Source organism: Ornithodoros turicata, chromosome 9 (genome assembly GCF_037126465.1).
Source record: "Ornithodoros turicata isolate Travis chromosome 9, ASM3712646v1, whole genome shotgun sequence".
Lineage (NCBI taxonomy): Eukaryota > Metazoa > Arthropoda > Arachnida > Ixodida > Argasidae > Ornithodoros > Ornithodoros turicata.
The window spans coordinates 34,008,956-34,023,881 of NC_088209.1; the positions used below are offsets into that span (position 1 = coordinate 34,008,956).

Consider the following 14,926-nt stretch of genomic DNA (forward strand, 5'->3'; position numbering starts at 1 on the left):
CGATAGTGGCTGCGCCTAATGCTCATTTCAAATTTTAGACGGGCTCGTGGTGATTTCTCTTGGATTGTCATGGAACAACAGATGCAACGTGAAGAGGACCTCTACCTCGAGCAATTTCTGGAGTCAAACGTACAGAATGCTCACGAGCTTCGACTCAAGTCTGCTCCCTTGCATTCGGAAGCCAGACGTCTTGCTGAAGATCTGATGGCATCACTGTCTCTGTCTGGTCTTCGCTGGGAGGTAAGAGTTGTAAATATGTCTGTTCTGAAGTAGGTTGGGAGTGATGTGCTGCATTTTGATGTACGCAGCTGTGAACGGCAAATGTGCTGTGTACGTGCTGCACTTGGTATTACACAGCACGTCTGGAGTGATTTGGCGTAGTGTATTGTAAGAAAGTTGAAGACAAAATGGTGTAAACCACAGGAGGGTGATGTTGGGAAAAAAATTTTACGTACACAGGCGAAACTCATTAGTATGACCACGGCCGTTCACGCAAATTTTGGTCATAAAGCGAATTGTCACATTAACGAACACCACGTGTTGCGAGCCCTACTATGCTCTTTACGTAAGTTTCGTAAGGTAGAAAATTACGTAAGCTGGTAACAGAATACAAATAATGAAGCATTTTAAAATCATTTGTATGGATTTCATGTATGCATGCATGGTCGCATATCGGCTTCTTCATTCCAGCAGTCAGCTCTATTCGTTCGTTCTTCTCAGACATGGTTGATGAATGCCGTTCAACTGCAGCAGGTCACCATGACCATATGACCAAGGGCACTGCACTTTCATGCACGTCAGACAAGGGACAAGGGGCCTCTCCAACTACCTATAGGGGGAAAGGATTTAGTGCACTGCAATGACTGCATGTTGATGCTTGCTTCTTCTCTGCAACCATGTTATCAGATCTTTCCAAATGGATTCTTCGTTAGGCTTCTACTCCAGAACACCTCAGAAAATTTCTGGCACAATATGAAGCTTTCCATGAATTTTAATGAAGCCTACTAGGAAGCTTGTTAACCTAGTAATTGAGCGTGTTTCCCCTTCTCTGTGCTTCCACAAGGGTGGCTGGGGTGCTGCGCACCACCGAGGTTGTCTGGAGAGCTTCCGCCTACTAGTTGAGCAGTATCCTGAGGCCGCTCAGGCAGTCCGAGGTCGTGCTGTCGTGTTTGGGCGTACTACCGGAATTACGCTGGATGGACATGTAGCACTCAGGTAAATAGGAAATGGAACATTGTGTATGCGACCACTTTTCTTTCAATCTGTACTAATAGAGGCAGTGTTGGCAGAACATTGATGTGGTGTCCAGAAGGGTAGTCTCGAGGGATCAGTAATAAAAATAATAAATAAAATGAAATAAAGAGAACAGCGCAGAAAGGACTATCGAACAATAATTATATAATACAGTGAGGTCCCATTAATTGAAACTCAAAGTTGAATGAAGCAGAGTTAGAACTAAAAGAAGTCTCTCAGAATGGGGACCTTGTGCTGTATTGGAGATGCGTCATAGCTTGCTAGGCGTTGCTGCTGGTTTGTGGTCAGGCGATGCCGGAAATACTCACGATTATTTACAGGCAAGCATCAAAATATTTCAAGGGTGAAAGTATATACAGGGAGTTACACCTATAGTGATAAAAAATCCTACTTGGCAATGTAGTCACCGGAGGATTGTGGGACTTTTGGCCATTACGCTTTACATTCGGCAGTTAATTCATCAGTGTTTACATTCGTGATTACTTAACACCCTGCATAGTCTGTTGTACGTGTTTACATTCGTTTCTTCAGCTGCGACTCTATCGACACTATTTGCAGCTTACTCACAAACCCCAGTGCTGCGTCTCCAAAAGTAGCACGCCGTCATGTCCAGGAAATGTGAGCCATGTAGTAAACGCCACTTTGTTGTTTCCCCCATGAAAGTGTTGATCCCCTTAAAACAGTAAGGCTTACTTGCATTGCTGACCACGAGTAATAAAGAACTCTTCCCTGGAGCTCCCCTCCTGTTATCCCTGGCCACTCTTCAGAGAGGGCAAAATACACCCCTTTGTTCTGCAGCCACAGAACAACATGAGCTGATTGTGAACGGTGACTTCCTATATGTGCCTGTTATGCCACACACTGTAAAACTTGAATCGCTTTCTGGTTGCAAATAGTTGTCTTGTAAATCTGTACGATATAGTTCATTTCTGCAAACAATTAGAACCGGTTTAACATTTAAAAAAACCTATAACGCCAGCAGCCACTTTGCTGGCACACTCTAGGGTACGCAGAGTAGGTACATAGGATGAATACGTAGTAATGACGTCAGTACGCAGTGTTGGTACTCTTTATTACATACAGTATGTGTTACTTTTTGCAAGACGACGCATATATACATTGTAAAAAAATAAAACCAATGACACAGTAGTTGACGTTTAAGATTGACACTCTGCCATATCACACGATTCAGTATGGAAGACGTCAGACACAACTGGCTGTCTTTCCTCCGATCAGCTCATCGCTACACCCGCTATGTGGCCTGCGTTCCGCAAGCTGAAAGGGACCTGTCACTGGCACTAAGAGGAATATGTGTAGATCATCGGCGTTTTAAGCCTGCTGTCACAGCCGAGAAGTACATTCAGCAGCTTAGCAAGCTTACCACAGCACTGCACAGGTGAGTGGATTACGTTGCCCCGCATTGCTTCAGCAATCCTCGGGAATACGGTGCGACATGAAGACCCAGACAGATCTTATCGTGTGCATAACATGGATCGTGTAGTATACATAATAGAACCTGAGTATGTTTTGAACTTGCTCATAAATCTCTAGTATATCGTTTTCATTCATCATAAGATCATTCAAACAGCCAGAGTACTTCAAAGAAAATCAAACTGTGATCCACAGTGTTGTAACCGAAAATATTTAGGGGGCTCTCTCAATTGGAGAAGTCCTCCATGGGTTTTGTGCGTCGAATTTACTTTGCTTATTTTATTTATTAATTTTATCTCAACATTTAGGCTGAATTTAGCTAATTCATTCATTCATTTTTATTTTATTGTACCCACGATACATCTTAACTGGGAATAATAGAGATGGAGGAGTCAGAAGGGGGGAACATCCGGTTAATTAGTTAATTACATCGTGCACCAAACTGTCATGCAAAAACGTTAACTGCACTTTCCTAAGCGACCCCCACATAAACTATCACTAAGACGTAAATTCTATACATGAGATGGAGGAGCCAGAGGCAAACACCCGGTTAATTAGTTAATTAGATCGTCCAACAAACTGTCATGCAAAAATGTTGAATGAACTTTCCTAAGTGACCCCCACATAAACAATCACTAAGACAAAAAATTCTATACATATGAAACCCTCAGAGGGCCTAGGTGGGGGACACTAATAATCGCTGATAATTGTACAGGCATTCACGTTCACTGCAGATACAAGTGGGAACACGGTGGATCCTTCACAAACCTACCGCGCGACCTGAGCTCTTACAAGCTGGGAGTGGAGTGCGAAGCGGGACCCCTGATGTTGTCCCCCACGGGGCAGTTCCTCACCCCTGCGTCCTGTCCGCCTCGCATCCTGCTCAAGTTCCTCTTGGACAATATTGAAGAAGCAACACAGCGGCGAGCACGGCATGTAGGCTTCCGCCGTGCTGAAGTGGGACTCCTGGACCGTTGTCGCTGGAAGCTCGGACTCTCTGGGCTCTCTCGGGACGACAGTGTCACGCCAGAGTTGGTGGTCCAGTGCTGTGGAAGGCTGTTGGCCGATGCCGACCGCTGGTGGCCGCTGTTACAGGGTTGCCATCTTCACGTGTCTCATTACTACTCTGTCTTGCAGGATGGAATAGTTTGCATTCCGTGGGATTGGAAAAACGAAAAATCAAGCACGGAGGATCAGCCTTAGGTTCGTAATATATGTGGTTCCTTTTTCGTGGAGATTAGATACTTGAATTATATAAGTCTAACGACTGTTGCAGATGTGTTTTTACGCGTTTGAATCACTTTTGACAATCATGATTAATGGTCCTACATTTTTGTTTATTTATCTGCAAAGGTCCATGAAACACCCGGATTTGTTCAGATTGTCATTTGTTAATCCAGGTTTACAAGCCAGATGTACAAGCCATTGTCTTTCAAGCCTTTCAGGTGTAGTCTTTGGAGGGGCTGTTGCCAAAATAAAGCGGGTCTTAGTAAAGTAAAAGGCAAGTTGTGGTAAATCACTGTAGGTGGAGCGTTAATGCCTAGCAGGACACTACGAAGGGGAATAAAAAATGGGAGGCACCACCTTTATTTAGTGTGTTGCCCTTAGACTAAAGCGGAAACGTTCCTGACTTTGAAGCAGAGATCCCCCTGGATATGGGTATACGTTTGCAAGAGCTTCTTTGTGAAATTGAGACCACCACAAGAGCCAAACAAGTGTTCTGAATCAGACAACTTCAGGTGTAGACCACAAGTACCACACATTTTTATTCATGTAGGTTTTTATTCGTATGAATCAACAAATGTTGCACAGGGGTGCTATACAATCAGTGCTCACTTAATATCTCAGTAGGCTGATATTGTCTCAACGTTTCTTCAAGGTACAGTTGCTGACCGATTTTTCGGACATGCTCGGTTATTCGGATGCGTTCGCGGAACAGCCAGGGGCCCCATAGAGTTTATGTATAAGAAGGCCCAGCACGTGCTGTCCAGCCGAGAGTCGTGCGCCGTAAAGCGGGCTTCACCTAAAGCGCACGTGCTTTAGGTGAAGCCAACTTGCGGAATGGTGGTGCCTAATGTTGCCAGGAGTATGTTCCTGCACGTGTTTGGGATATCGATGACTTGTCGTCTGCCAGCGCAGCTGTCAAACTTGGAACTAATGGAAAGCGATTGCGGTGTTTTCGTCCGTATGCAGCGACGAAATTTGTTATCAGGCGAAGATGGAAGGCTTGCCTGCCAAGAAAGCATCGACAACTTTTTCCGGCCTGCTGGTGCTTAATAATGGTGGCTTTTGAATTTTTTGGACTGCTCGATTCTTCAGACTTTTTGCACGATCCCCCGCCGAGTCCGAAAAATCGGCCGGCGACTGTATATTGCTTTTCACCATAACATCTCAAACTAGAACTGAAAAAAAAAAAAAATTAAAAGCAAAGAACTGCAACGAAAAGGTAGATAAGTGTCTCCTTCGCTCTTATCACTCAACCTTATTTCGTTTCTTCGCAGTCACGTTTTGCTCAGTCAACACACACAACGCCTCTTTTGCTTTTCCACGCACACTTCTCATTTCCCACAATGCCATTCAAGATGCCATGAATTGATATGTTGATTCATGTCCTAGAAATAGATATTGTGCCCATGTCTAGACAGCTTTATTCATGCTCTTGTATGGTCTATGTGCCACCGAAGGTCCAGAACATCGCACTATTTAGCTTGGCTTCAGGAAGGAGCACAGCATCAATTGATTGATTGAGTTGATTTTGAGTTCAAGCACCAAGAAGCAACTGTGATCTCTTGAAATCGAATTAATGCTACTGGTAGCACATCATGTTTTGGTGAGCGAATCGTATTGCACAAAGACCTTGAGTGGAGCAGGTACGAAGCTGTGTCAGTACAAACGTGTCCTTCCTTCCTTAAGGGAAACTTACGCAAAAGAAAAAAAAAGAGGAATGTCACCAGCTACTTTTTTTTTTCTTACGACTCTGGTTGGGTGTCAAGCACATTTCGCAGCAGACGACACAGTGTTATAATAAGCAACATCAACAAACTTATCACATGATTGCCATCAGGGGAAGGGTACATCACTTAGGCCAAGAAGGACTGGTGATTCAGGCATCGTACAACAATGAACATGAGGTGGGGCCATTTGACTTTGCTCGGTGTATTTCACGAAACAAAATTCAACATCAAAGCTCAACAACCAAAAAGTCAACCAAAAGTCAACCAAAGTCAACAACCAAAGCGAAAAAACACAGCACAAGGAGAAACAAGACGCCACAGTATTGATTGCCTTGTGCTGTTGTGTTTCTCTTTGTACTGTTTTTTTTTTTTTTTGCACTGGCTGTTGATTTGGACTTACGTACCAAGTACCCCAAGTTTTCGTTTTAGTCAAAGCTGTGAAGTTTAACTGGCGTGATTCTTCAATTGTTCATGGTATATGATGAAATTTAGGATGTGTCACTAACACAAGTCAGTAAAGCCAAAAAGAGATAGCAGGGTGCTCTCCCCACACCATGGCAGCGATAGTATTAGAACTTTTATTTTACATGTCATCACTTGTTAGGCCCAGTGGGAGTAGTGGAAGCCTTGCACTGATACTTCTTTGTCAAATCGTATTCTAGACGTGTGTGAATACCCAGTAGGCAGTTACTTTAGTGCAATGGATGCATGATGTCATCATTGCAATAGAGGAGGTGGTCTGGTTACCTTTTGCGAGATACTCCAACCCGTTGCAAAATGTGGTCTAAATTTTGCTGCTGCAGCATTGTGGGAGATATACTTATTCGTTCTCAGAAAACGCGATATATTGATATTTTGAAAGGGTGACAATGAAGCGGCAACAAAACGTACCATCTGACAAACCAAGCTTTGACCTTTGAGTATATGGAGTAGCATAGCCACTTATTTCATTGTGCATGCATGCGAAACTTGTTCGCTGCACAGTAGAAAAAGTGCAGGGACACTTACTTTCAAATACAACGTTATATGCTCACAGATACACATCTGCACATGTATGTACACACTGTTGAACATACGGCCACATGTAGGTCCCTCACGAAATGAGCTCTTCAGACTGAAAGCAGCATGTCAATGCCGTTAAAGAAAGCTAACCTCCTTGCTCTTCATTAAAAAGAACATGGGATACACCTCAATGCATTACACCTATTAACAAACGTGAGATATCCAGGCATTGTTTTCATCAGTCTCTATGAATGGCACAAACCGAACGACCTGGATACATTCTTGAAGTTGTAGGTACGCTTTAACAATTCGTCACAACACTTAGCAAATGTTTTGTTATTCGCCACAAAGTCCACCACATGACCAGTCAAAGATGCGGTTTGGTTGCAGACAGGCTTGTCACCAAGGACTCCTTTGTCCAAGACACAAAGCATCGGATACGATTGGGTGAAGAACGCTGTACAAACTGACCACCGACGTACACCCGCATGCGAGGCGATCACGTTATTCGAAAGGCCAGCGATATGGGGAACGATTGCTGTGGACGGCGGAGTGTCAGCACTGTCTGAAAGGTCCCGCTGAAGGTTTGTAATTTTGAACACTGGCACATTGACGTGGTGTTCGCCGACATCGATGCCATTCCATTCCCAGTCCCAGTCAGCAAGGTAAACGACAAAAAACTGAGGAAGCCTGCCAGCTTCCGAGCGATTTCTCGGTTTGCAGATCCAGGTTTGAAACCATAATTGTAGAAGGGAACAATTAGTAATGAAAAATGGATGAAATGCTTTCACGGCACTGACACTCCGCAGACTTCATGCAGCTTGATGAAGGTTAATTGAAACTGTGATGCCTGAGAACGACTAGTACGTGAGGGGGTTGCAAAATCCAATGCTTGGGCTCCTCTGACAGCAGTCACACTTCCTCTGACTTGTTATACGTGTAATATAATAGAACACGATGTGCCCTGTATTGTTGTGTAACCAACGGGTATACAGCATTCAGAGGCATACAATCCTTTTCATACATAATAGGAGCACCATTGTTTACACCAGGAGTTTCCGTGCTGGCTGGCTGTTCAAGCAAATGAAATGCTGAATTTCCTTCTGAACAAGGAAGTGTATGACCTTGTTTACTTGAATGGCAATTTTTCACATACGCGTCGTATCCTAGCAGCTCTCCACCGAACCACGCTTGCAACACGTCAAAAAGCTGTTTTTGGAAGAGAAACTTGGCCAAGTAGACTGTGAAGCAGTGCGGAACGTTACCGTATCGGTCTCATACACATGTTTCCGGATGCAACAGTCCCTTTAAGTATGTTTTGTGTATGCTCAGATGGTGACTGGTCTCGATGCCATTGTAACTTTTCTTCTCTCTCTCTCCACCACTGTTATGGACGGACCACCATGGTTGTAAACGTTAGTAAACAATGGATTCAGAAACGCGAAGATTATTACATTATCCTATGCGAGTAAAGTGGGTTTATTGCAAGGCGAACGCCAGAAGCCACAGATCTACCCGGTGCCCAGTAATTTCCCCAGAAATCGACCCCTCGCGGAGGGGGGTATATGCATTGGTAACCGAGCTGCATTGGGCAATCTCAGAAATTTCGGGGGGCATCGCAATACAACAAAGGGGTTGTAGGGAAATCTCTGGCGGTGCCCCCCGTGGCATTTGTTTATATATGTTGTAGTAGACAGAAGTTTGACTGCTCTCAGGGGAGGCTGTGACACCACAATATCTGCAAGACTGCATCAACTATACTCCGTCGACCATTCGTCAGTGGGGGTGTGTCTAGGTGTGATGGTGCGGTGGCTGCTGGAGCACGAGCCTGGCGCAGCGGGGCGGTGGCAGCGACCGTCACACATTCGAGCCTAGTGGTGTGATAGCCTTTCCCTTCGTCGGAGCACCAACTTCTGTGGTAAGCGTGTGCATGGACAGGGCCGCGGATCCGTTGAAGGTGACGCGTGTGTCAGCGTACGCTTCTGAGCAACTGTATCGTGTCGTGGTCATCTGCTTCCGGAGTCGTGAAGTCTCGCTTCCACTGAATGCCAGGCAACAGAAGACCCGCTTGAAGCCTTCGCGAAACCTGGAACGAAAGCGAGCTGTAGTTTCATATGTATTCGTGAAATATATAGTTGGGCGCCTGTCATTCTGGCGTGTATGAGAAAGGAGCAAATGGGTTAGCGAGCAAGAGTTTTCGTCCACGCGCTGTCCAGGAACCTCCCTTGCACTGGCTGTACCCTGAAGGTCACCTGAACACACTTGGACGAAATTTGAGGAGATTCCTCAGTGATCCTCAGTAACCTCGGTTGTGCTTCGGGAAGGGGCTACAGTCCTCCTATGCAAGCACTGCCAAAGATGAGGACGCCACTGAGGAATTCCGTCAACGTTCATGCAAGGGTCCCGGCTGCGTGAGTTCCTCAGTGGTGCCTGCTTCGGTAGTGCTTTGCGTACGTCCCACAGTCCTCAACGCTGTCCGTTCGTGCAGCACTGCCAAAACTAGTAGGGACCAGGGCCGGCGAGAGAAATTATGGACCCCGGGGGTGACTCCGGATGAGTGCTGCCGGGTCGCCACTCTCACGTCTTCTTGCTGGTGCTAGCAACCGTTAGGTCTTGGGTCGGGTGGACCCCAGAAGAGGCACGGGTCCCGGGGATCCATCATCGCCTGCCCCACACCTCTCGCCGGCCCTGCTAGAGGACCCCGCCGACGAATTCTCTCAACGTTCATGCAAACTGATCCAGGATTTGCTTTGACAAACATTGAGGAGTATCTTCAGTGGTGTCCTCAGCTACGGTTGTGCTTCGGGAACGTTCTAGAGTCCTCGACGCTGCACGTGCATGCAGCACTACCAGAGCCACTGAGGACGCCAGTGAATTCCCTCAACACTCATGCAAGCGGGTCTCGGCCTGTAAATTTCAGCTCGTCTTTGTGAATCGATGTTGATACAACTGTCGCAAGTGTTGCCGACCGTGGTATCTCACTGCGGCTCGAAGGAGCAATGCAGCTTACGGGGCCACCTGCAGTAGTGCACGCCGTGGCACAGTTTCTATTGCACTACTGCTCTGATCAGGGGCGTTTTTTTTTTCTTTTTTGTGAGGGCGGGGGAGTTCTTTCCCGAAGCGCGCAGCGAAGGGAGGCAGAGAGGAACCTAATGCCTTGGGAGCAGGTGATCTCCTACCACCGTCCCCTCGGGATCTGAGAATAGTTTTGATTCACCTCGCGCGCGCTGTTACATGCGGCGCAGATAACTGCATAATCGAAATAGCGTCGATGCTCGCTCGGGTAATCTATCAAATGTTCATTTAGAATTGGCAAGCTGTCGTATTCTCCGTGCGCCCTTTACTCAATATAGCCTGGCCAGTTCATTGAGCACGCGCTGCCAAGGATATTGAAAATCGAAGGGAGGACCGAGGTTACGGCGATACAACGTGCGTACTTACACGTCGTCTCACGGGATTATTGTAAGTTGTTGAGTAGGCGACTAGTTACAAACGCTTCTTTAGTTGTTGCATCGACAAAATGAAACTATGAACTGTTACCCACGCGACAGCGCTGACTTCACCGTGACCTAACCATAAACTACGACAATGAAGCAGAAAGCTATCGGTTGTGTTCTTTCACTTCGTCGAAACCCTGTTGATGTATTCGGACAAGCTTTCCATGAAACGTTAATTGTCGGCATTGTCTATAGACGACCTGCGCCCCTACGTCATTGAATGTAACGCCTGAGCGCAAAGCGCGCTGAGCGAATCCGAGTCCTACGCCGGTATTGATCTCTCCTCTGGTGATTTATTCAATGACTTGCCGTTCACCATTGATGTCCGCGTAAAAATTAGACATCGGCGAGCACTGGGGGAGAGATAGGGTTACTGCGTGCGTAATTTCAGCCATAAAGGCACTCTCCAGGTTTTACGACCCGTAATAGACGTCTGCCTGTTCGTAAATAAATGACGTCATACTGTTAGACAGCGCCACCAATTTGTTAGACTTGGACTATACGCTCGAAGGCAGGGGCGAACTAGGGCGAGCAAGGTCGCGCCCGAAAGCCACGTAGTCCCTGACAGGGACGCGACCTTCGGTGGAACCCAGCCCTCCCCTTCCGATTTGTTTGGGTTTCTGTCTGTCTACCAACATCATGATAACGTTTCTCGAGTAGAGGTCTATTGCGGCGGAACGAGCTGTAGTAAAGCGTACTACTTGTAAGGTAAGAGGATACACAATGCGGCCGCGTTGCAATTTGCATGTGAGATTAATCAAAGATCGTTACCAAGGAGACGTTGTAGTTCTTTAGCGCGGCTCTCAAATTTGCATGAACGTTCAGGACAGGAAGAACCTGCCTACACGTTTAGTCATGAGAGCAACTCTGACGTAGAAGGGTAAAAGGTACGCCTTGAGTGCATTCGCACGCGGTTGATAGGCATGCTGGGTAGCTGATAAGCATGTTGGGTAGGAGTATAATCCTGTATAATTTATTAGCGGCGTTATGAATCCCAGTAATTTTGAAATTCGCGCGCGGATAAATGTATGCGCGACGTCAGGTTCAGGATGTGTGGGCGTTCCGTTGTCGCCTGGTGATGTTCTCTCCTCCTACGGAGAATACACGGAGAAAATGCGTTGGAGATGACGCCGTCACGGAAACGAGCGAGACGAAACGCGAAACCACGAGACAGATTTCCTGTTTTGTGCCTCTGGGTTTTTGTCAGGACCGTAATCTTTATGCGCCAGCTTCTCTGCGCCAATTTTGTCATGGAAACGTAACGCGAATACAATGCTCCCGCCAGACATGTTAATTTCAGTGACTTCAGGGAGCGAACTTTCCAGAACCTCAGGTGGTCGAAATTATCCGTGCAGCTTGTCGCCGCACAGAAATATACAGGCTGGCTCGCCTCACTTGTATAGATCTACTCCCATTTATTGACACGAATGTGCCGGACACCTCGAAACTTGCATAAAAAAAAAAAAAAATCACAGGACTGTTGTGTATAGCGCGAATTTCAACGACAGCACCGTCGACATTGGGCCGCCATTTTAACCGTCCAGTTCTAGTCGAAGCAGTGCATGGCGCGACAACGGCAACGCTGTGAGGTCATTTTTGAACCACAAGCGATCGCACACCGAGCAACTGTACCCAAATAGATTCTCCCTGAATAGACCTCTACCTGAGGAACACCATCATGACGTTGGTAGGCAGACCGAAACAAATCTGAAAGGGAGGTCTGGGTTCCACGAATGGGCACTTGTTCACTGCCTCCTGTTGAAAGAACAGTATGACCGAAGGTCGCGTCCCTCTCAGGACCATCCCCCTCGAGACCGTGGCTTCAAGCGTAGAACTCTACCAAATTGGTGGCGCTGTCGAACACAACGACGTCATTTATTTACAAACAGGGAGAGGTCTAATTGGTAGAGTTGAACTACGCTCGAAGCTATGAGCTAACAAGGTCTTGAGGGGATTACGGTGGTCCCTGAAAGGGACACGACCTTCGGTCATATGGAGCAAGGGCTCATTCGTGCAACCCTGCCCTCCCCTTCCGATTTGTTTCGGTTTCAGTCTGCCTACCAACGTCATGATGATGTTTCTCGGGTAGGGGTCTATTGCCTTGAGAAGCCCTTCGTGGCTCCTTCGGCATTCGCCTGCCTTAGACGCCTCTTTGCCTCCGCTTCGGCGTTACGCACTGGAGGGTCTTTGCATCTATGTTGTTTTGCCTCAGCTTCGGCGGCACGCACGTTGGGATCATGACGTCGCACTCTCTCGTTTGCGGCCTCGGCTGCACGACCAGCTGAGTCCTCGCGAGCTCTGCGCTACCGTTCGCATTCTCGTGCCTGCCGTCGTTGTCGTCACTATAATACTGTGTTCGCTTTTCTTTCTGTGGATGACGCTGGCCCCCATCTCGGGAAAGGAGACGTTAACAGCTGCCGCTGTAAAACGCGATATGTACTGGCACTCGATGTTCCCAAACATTTCTGAACTAATCTGCAAAGTGCTATAACGTGAAATGAAGCTTACGCGGCTTCATTTTGTTCATTGAAAACTTCGTTGAACTTAAGGTATAGTGCTGTTTTCCACTTGCCGTAATTGGTCCTCCACGTTATGCGACTTTGGGGTCGGTGCATAATCATCCAATAGGCTTTCGTCTAGCTTCGCGTTCATCAAAAGGTCACCCTTTACTCGCTTAAACTTTTACTTGTTTGCAAATGAGACGATGTGAAGCGATAAGCCGAGTTGAAGATCCAGGTAACGACCGGTGGGAAGCTATTAAGAAAATGCTTTCACATTCTAATACTCTGAGTGCTCTCGAGCGCCGTCATTCTTGACGTTCGAAATTTGGCAATTCCCTGATGGCTTTCATGAACTGAGATGCTCAAAATTTGGGCAGATATAGGGTAAAGTGGGGCAAGATGAGACAGAAATTTGCAATTGAACATGGAATTTTTATTTTTCGTGTTAAAAAAAACAAAACAAAAAGAATAACTTGCCATAGGCACATTCTCAGCTATCTAGAGCTTCTGACCTGTAAGTGCAGGACGGACGTAGCCGGTCTAAAATAAACACGCAGCAAGAAATTCTAAAATGCGGATCGTCTCATCTTGCCCCAACCCTCGGGGCAAGACGAGACATCGCCTAGGGCAAGATGAGGCACGCCATGGTAATGAACTATACAGATTAGTTTTTACAATCCAAGCAGACAAAGTAAAGCCCCTACACAACCCTCTTGAGCCCACCGTCCACATGATGTGCAATTAAAGCACGCAGAGCCCGGCACTTTTGCCCAACCGCCCTTTGCAAACGAGGCACCGCCAGTCTGACGTGTCGCTGGTCGCTCGCGTTTGCGCGCGCTTCTGCTTTGCTGGAAATATCCTAGGAAACAGGAAAATTTGTTGGAAAATCCTAGGCAATATGCAAAAAAAAAAAAAAGGATATGAGGAACAAGCATAAAGACACCTAATATAGTTGACTTATCAGTTTCTGAATTATATTAAATTTAAATTACGTTAAATTGTCGCGTCTTGCCCCGTGCATATAATCGGATGCAGTCATTTTTCTGTTGAACACCCGATAACGAAGAGTGCCAATATTTTGCATATTATCTAGATGAAAGAATAAAGAAATAGGATGTGAACTTACTTACATTGACAGAATAAGCCTGCGAAACGCTGCTGCACAGATGATAAGAAAACCTGTCTGCTATCCTAACTCTTGTAGAGTTACTCATACGACGTAGAGGCTAAGGTGGGGCAAGATGAGACGCGGGGCAAGACGCGACATTTTTTGCTCGACGCCGAATGTCTCAGAGACGCGTTGCTCTATGCACTTGAAATTTTACTCATAGGTGGCTCTGCATGTACGCGTTATTGCACGTGAGAATTGTCCAGATTGGTGAATGCGTTGAAAAAAAAAAAAAAAAAAAAAACGGCTACTTCTGCCCTCAATGTAAAGACTCGCGAAAAACGCGCGATTTTCTATAGATTGACATTGTTTGATTTTATATCGGTTCAGGTCCGGTTCAGTTCCAGCTAAAATTACGGTTAATTCCGTTTTTTGGTTTCGGTTACGGTTCGGTTCGGCGCTCTGGTCGTGAGGCGGCGGATATCTGAACTCTGCCCTGGACCTATGTCTCGGACCTAGTATCACACTCGTAGGGTAAAATTACGCAACTGTGACCCACGTGCTTGCGCGTTACTGTTAAGCCTCACGCCGGCTGTGTATATTAATCTGCAGCGCAGGGCACCCACTGCCATTCATGATCCTTATGTTGCACTTTGCATTCAGGGTGCCCGGCAATGATATAACGGTATCACTCTGGTATCATCTCTGTGCAGTCGGTGACCTGATCGGCAAACTACGGTGCAGATAAATACCTACGTTTGGCACTTCCGATTTCAGGAGAGAGCGGCGCTTGCGCCTCCTATGACATTAATTTTGTGACCAGTTTTATTTCTGTGCCCCATCTTTTTGAGGTTCCCGCCACTCGTTAGCTCGTAACGACCGTTGCGCTGCCTTACATTACGTGACATAATAATGATATTGTATAATATTATATTATAATATATATAATTATATAATAAATATTATAATATAATGTTAATAATAATATTATTATTAATTTATTTTTGCCACGGTGCCCAAACACAACTCGTAGGGCCCTCTGATAGGTGCGCCTCAATACATAACTTAACATGGACGTAACGTAATATAAAAAATACATTGATAGCCAATATTAGACAAAAATGAACGTAGTGGGTAACAACAAATATGAACATTAGTGATACATATTAGGAAGACGTA

The 14,926-nt window shown here is 46.1% G+C and overlaps 2 protein-coding genes across 4 annotated transcripts in view; one reads left to right on the plus strand and one right to left on the minus strand.

The window, feature by feature from the left end:
- The window catches only part of LOC135368711 (T-cell activation inhibitor, mitochondrial-like), a 284,743-nt gene that overhangs the window by 918 nt on the left and 268,899 nt on the right, over positions 1 to 14,926 (plus strand). The window contains exons 2-6 of one of the 2 annotated variants that reach the window (XM_064602167.1): positions 39 to 240; positions 1,064 to 1,215; positions 2,447 to 2,650; positions 3,420 to 3,888; positions 4,086 to 4,185. In XM_064602167.1, coding sequence (XP_064458237.1) covers positions 39 to 240; positions 1,064 to 1,215; positions 2,447 to 2,650; positions 3,420 to 3,888 — 1,027 coding nt within the window. In that variant the 3' untranslated portion in view covers positions 4,086 to 4,185. Of the gene's footprint in view, positions 1 to 38; positions 241 to 1,063; positions 1,216 to 2,446; positions 2,651 to 3,419; positions 3,889 to 4,085; positions 4,186 to 14,926 lie in introns of those variants that run through there. The other variant, XM_064602168.1, reaches the window with a different exon arrangement.
- The window catches only part of LOC135368713 (tachykinin-like peptides receptor 99D), a 244,829-nt gene continuing 234,330 nt past the window's right edge, over positions 4,428 to 14,926 (minus strand). For both annotated transcript variants that reach the window (XM_064602170.1, XM_064602169.1), the window contains one exon: positions 4,428 to 8,727. In XM_064602170.1, the coding sequence (XP_064458240.1) occupies positions 8,499 to 8,727 (229 nt within the window). In that variant the 3' untranslated portion in view covers positions 4,428 to 8,498. The remainder of the gene's footprint in view (positions 8,728 to 14,926) is intronic.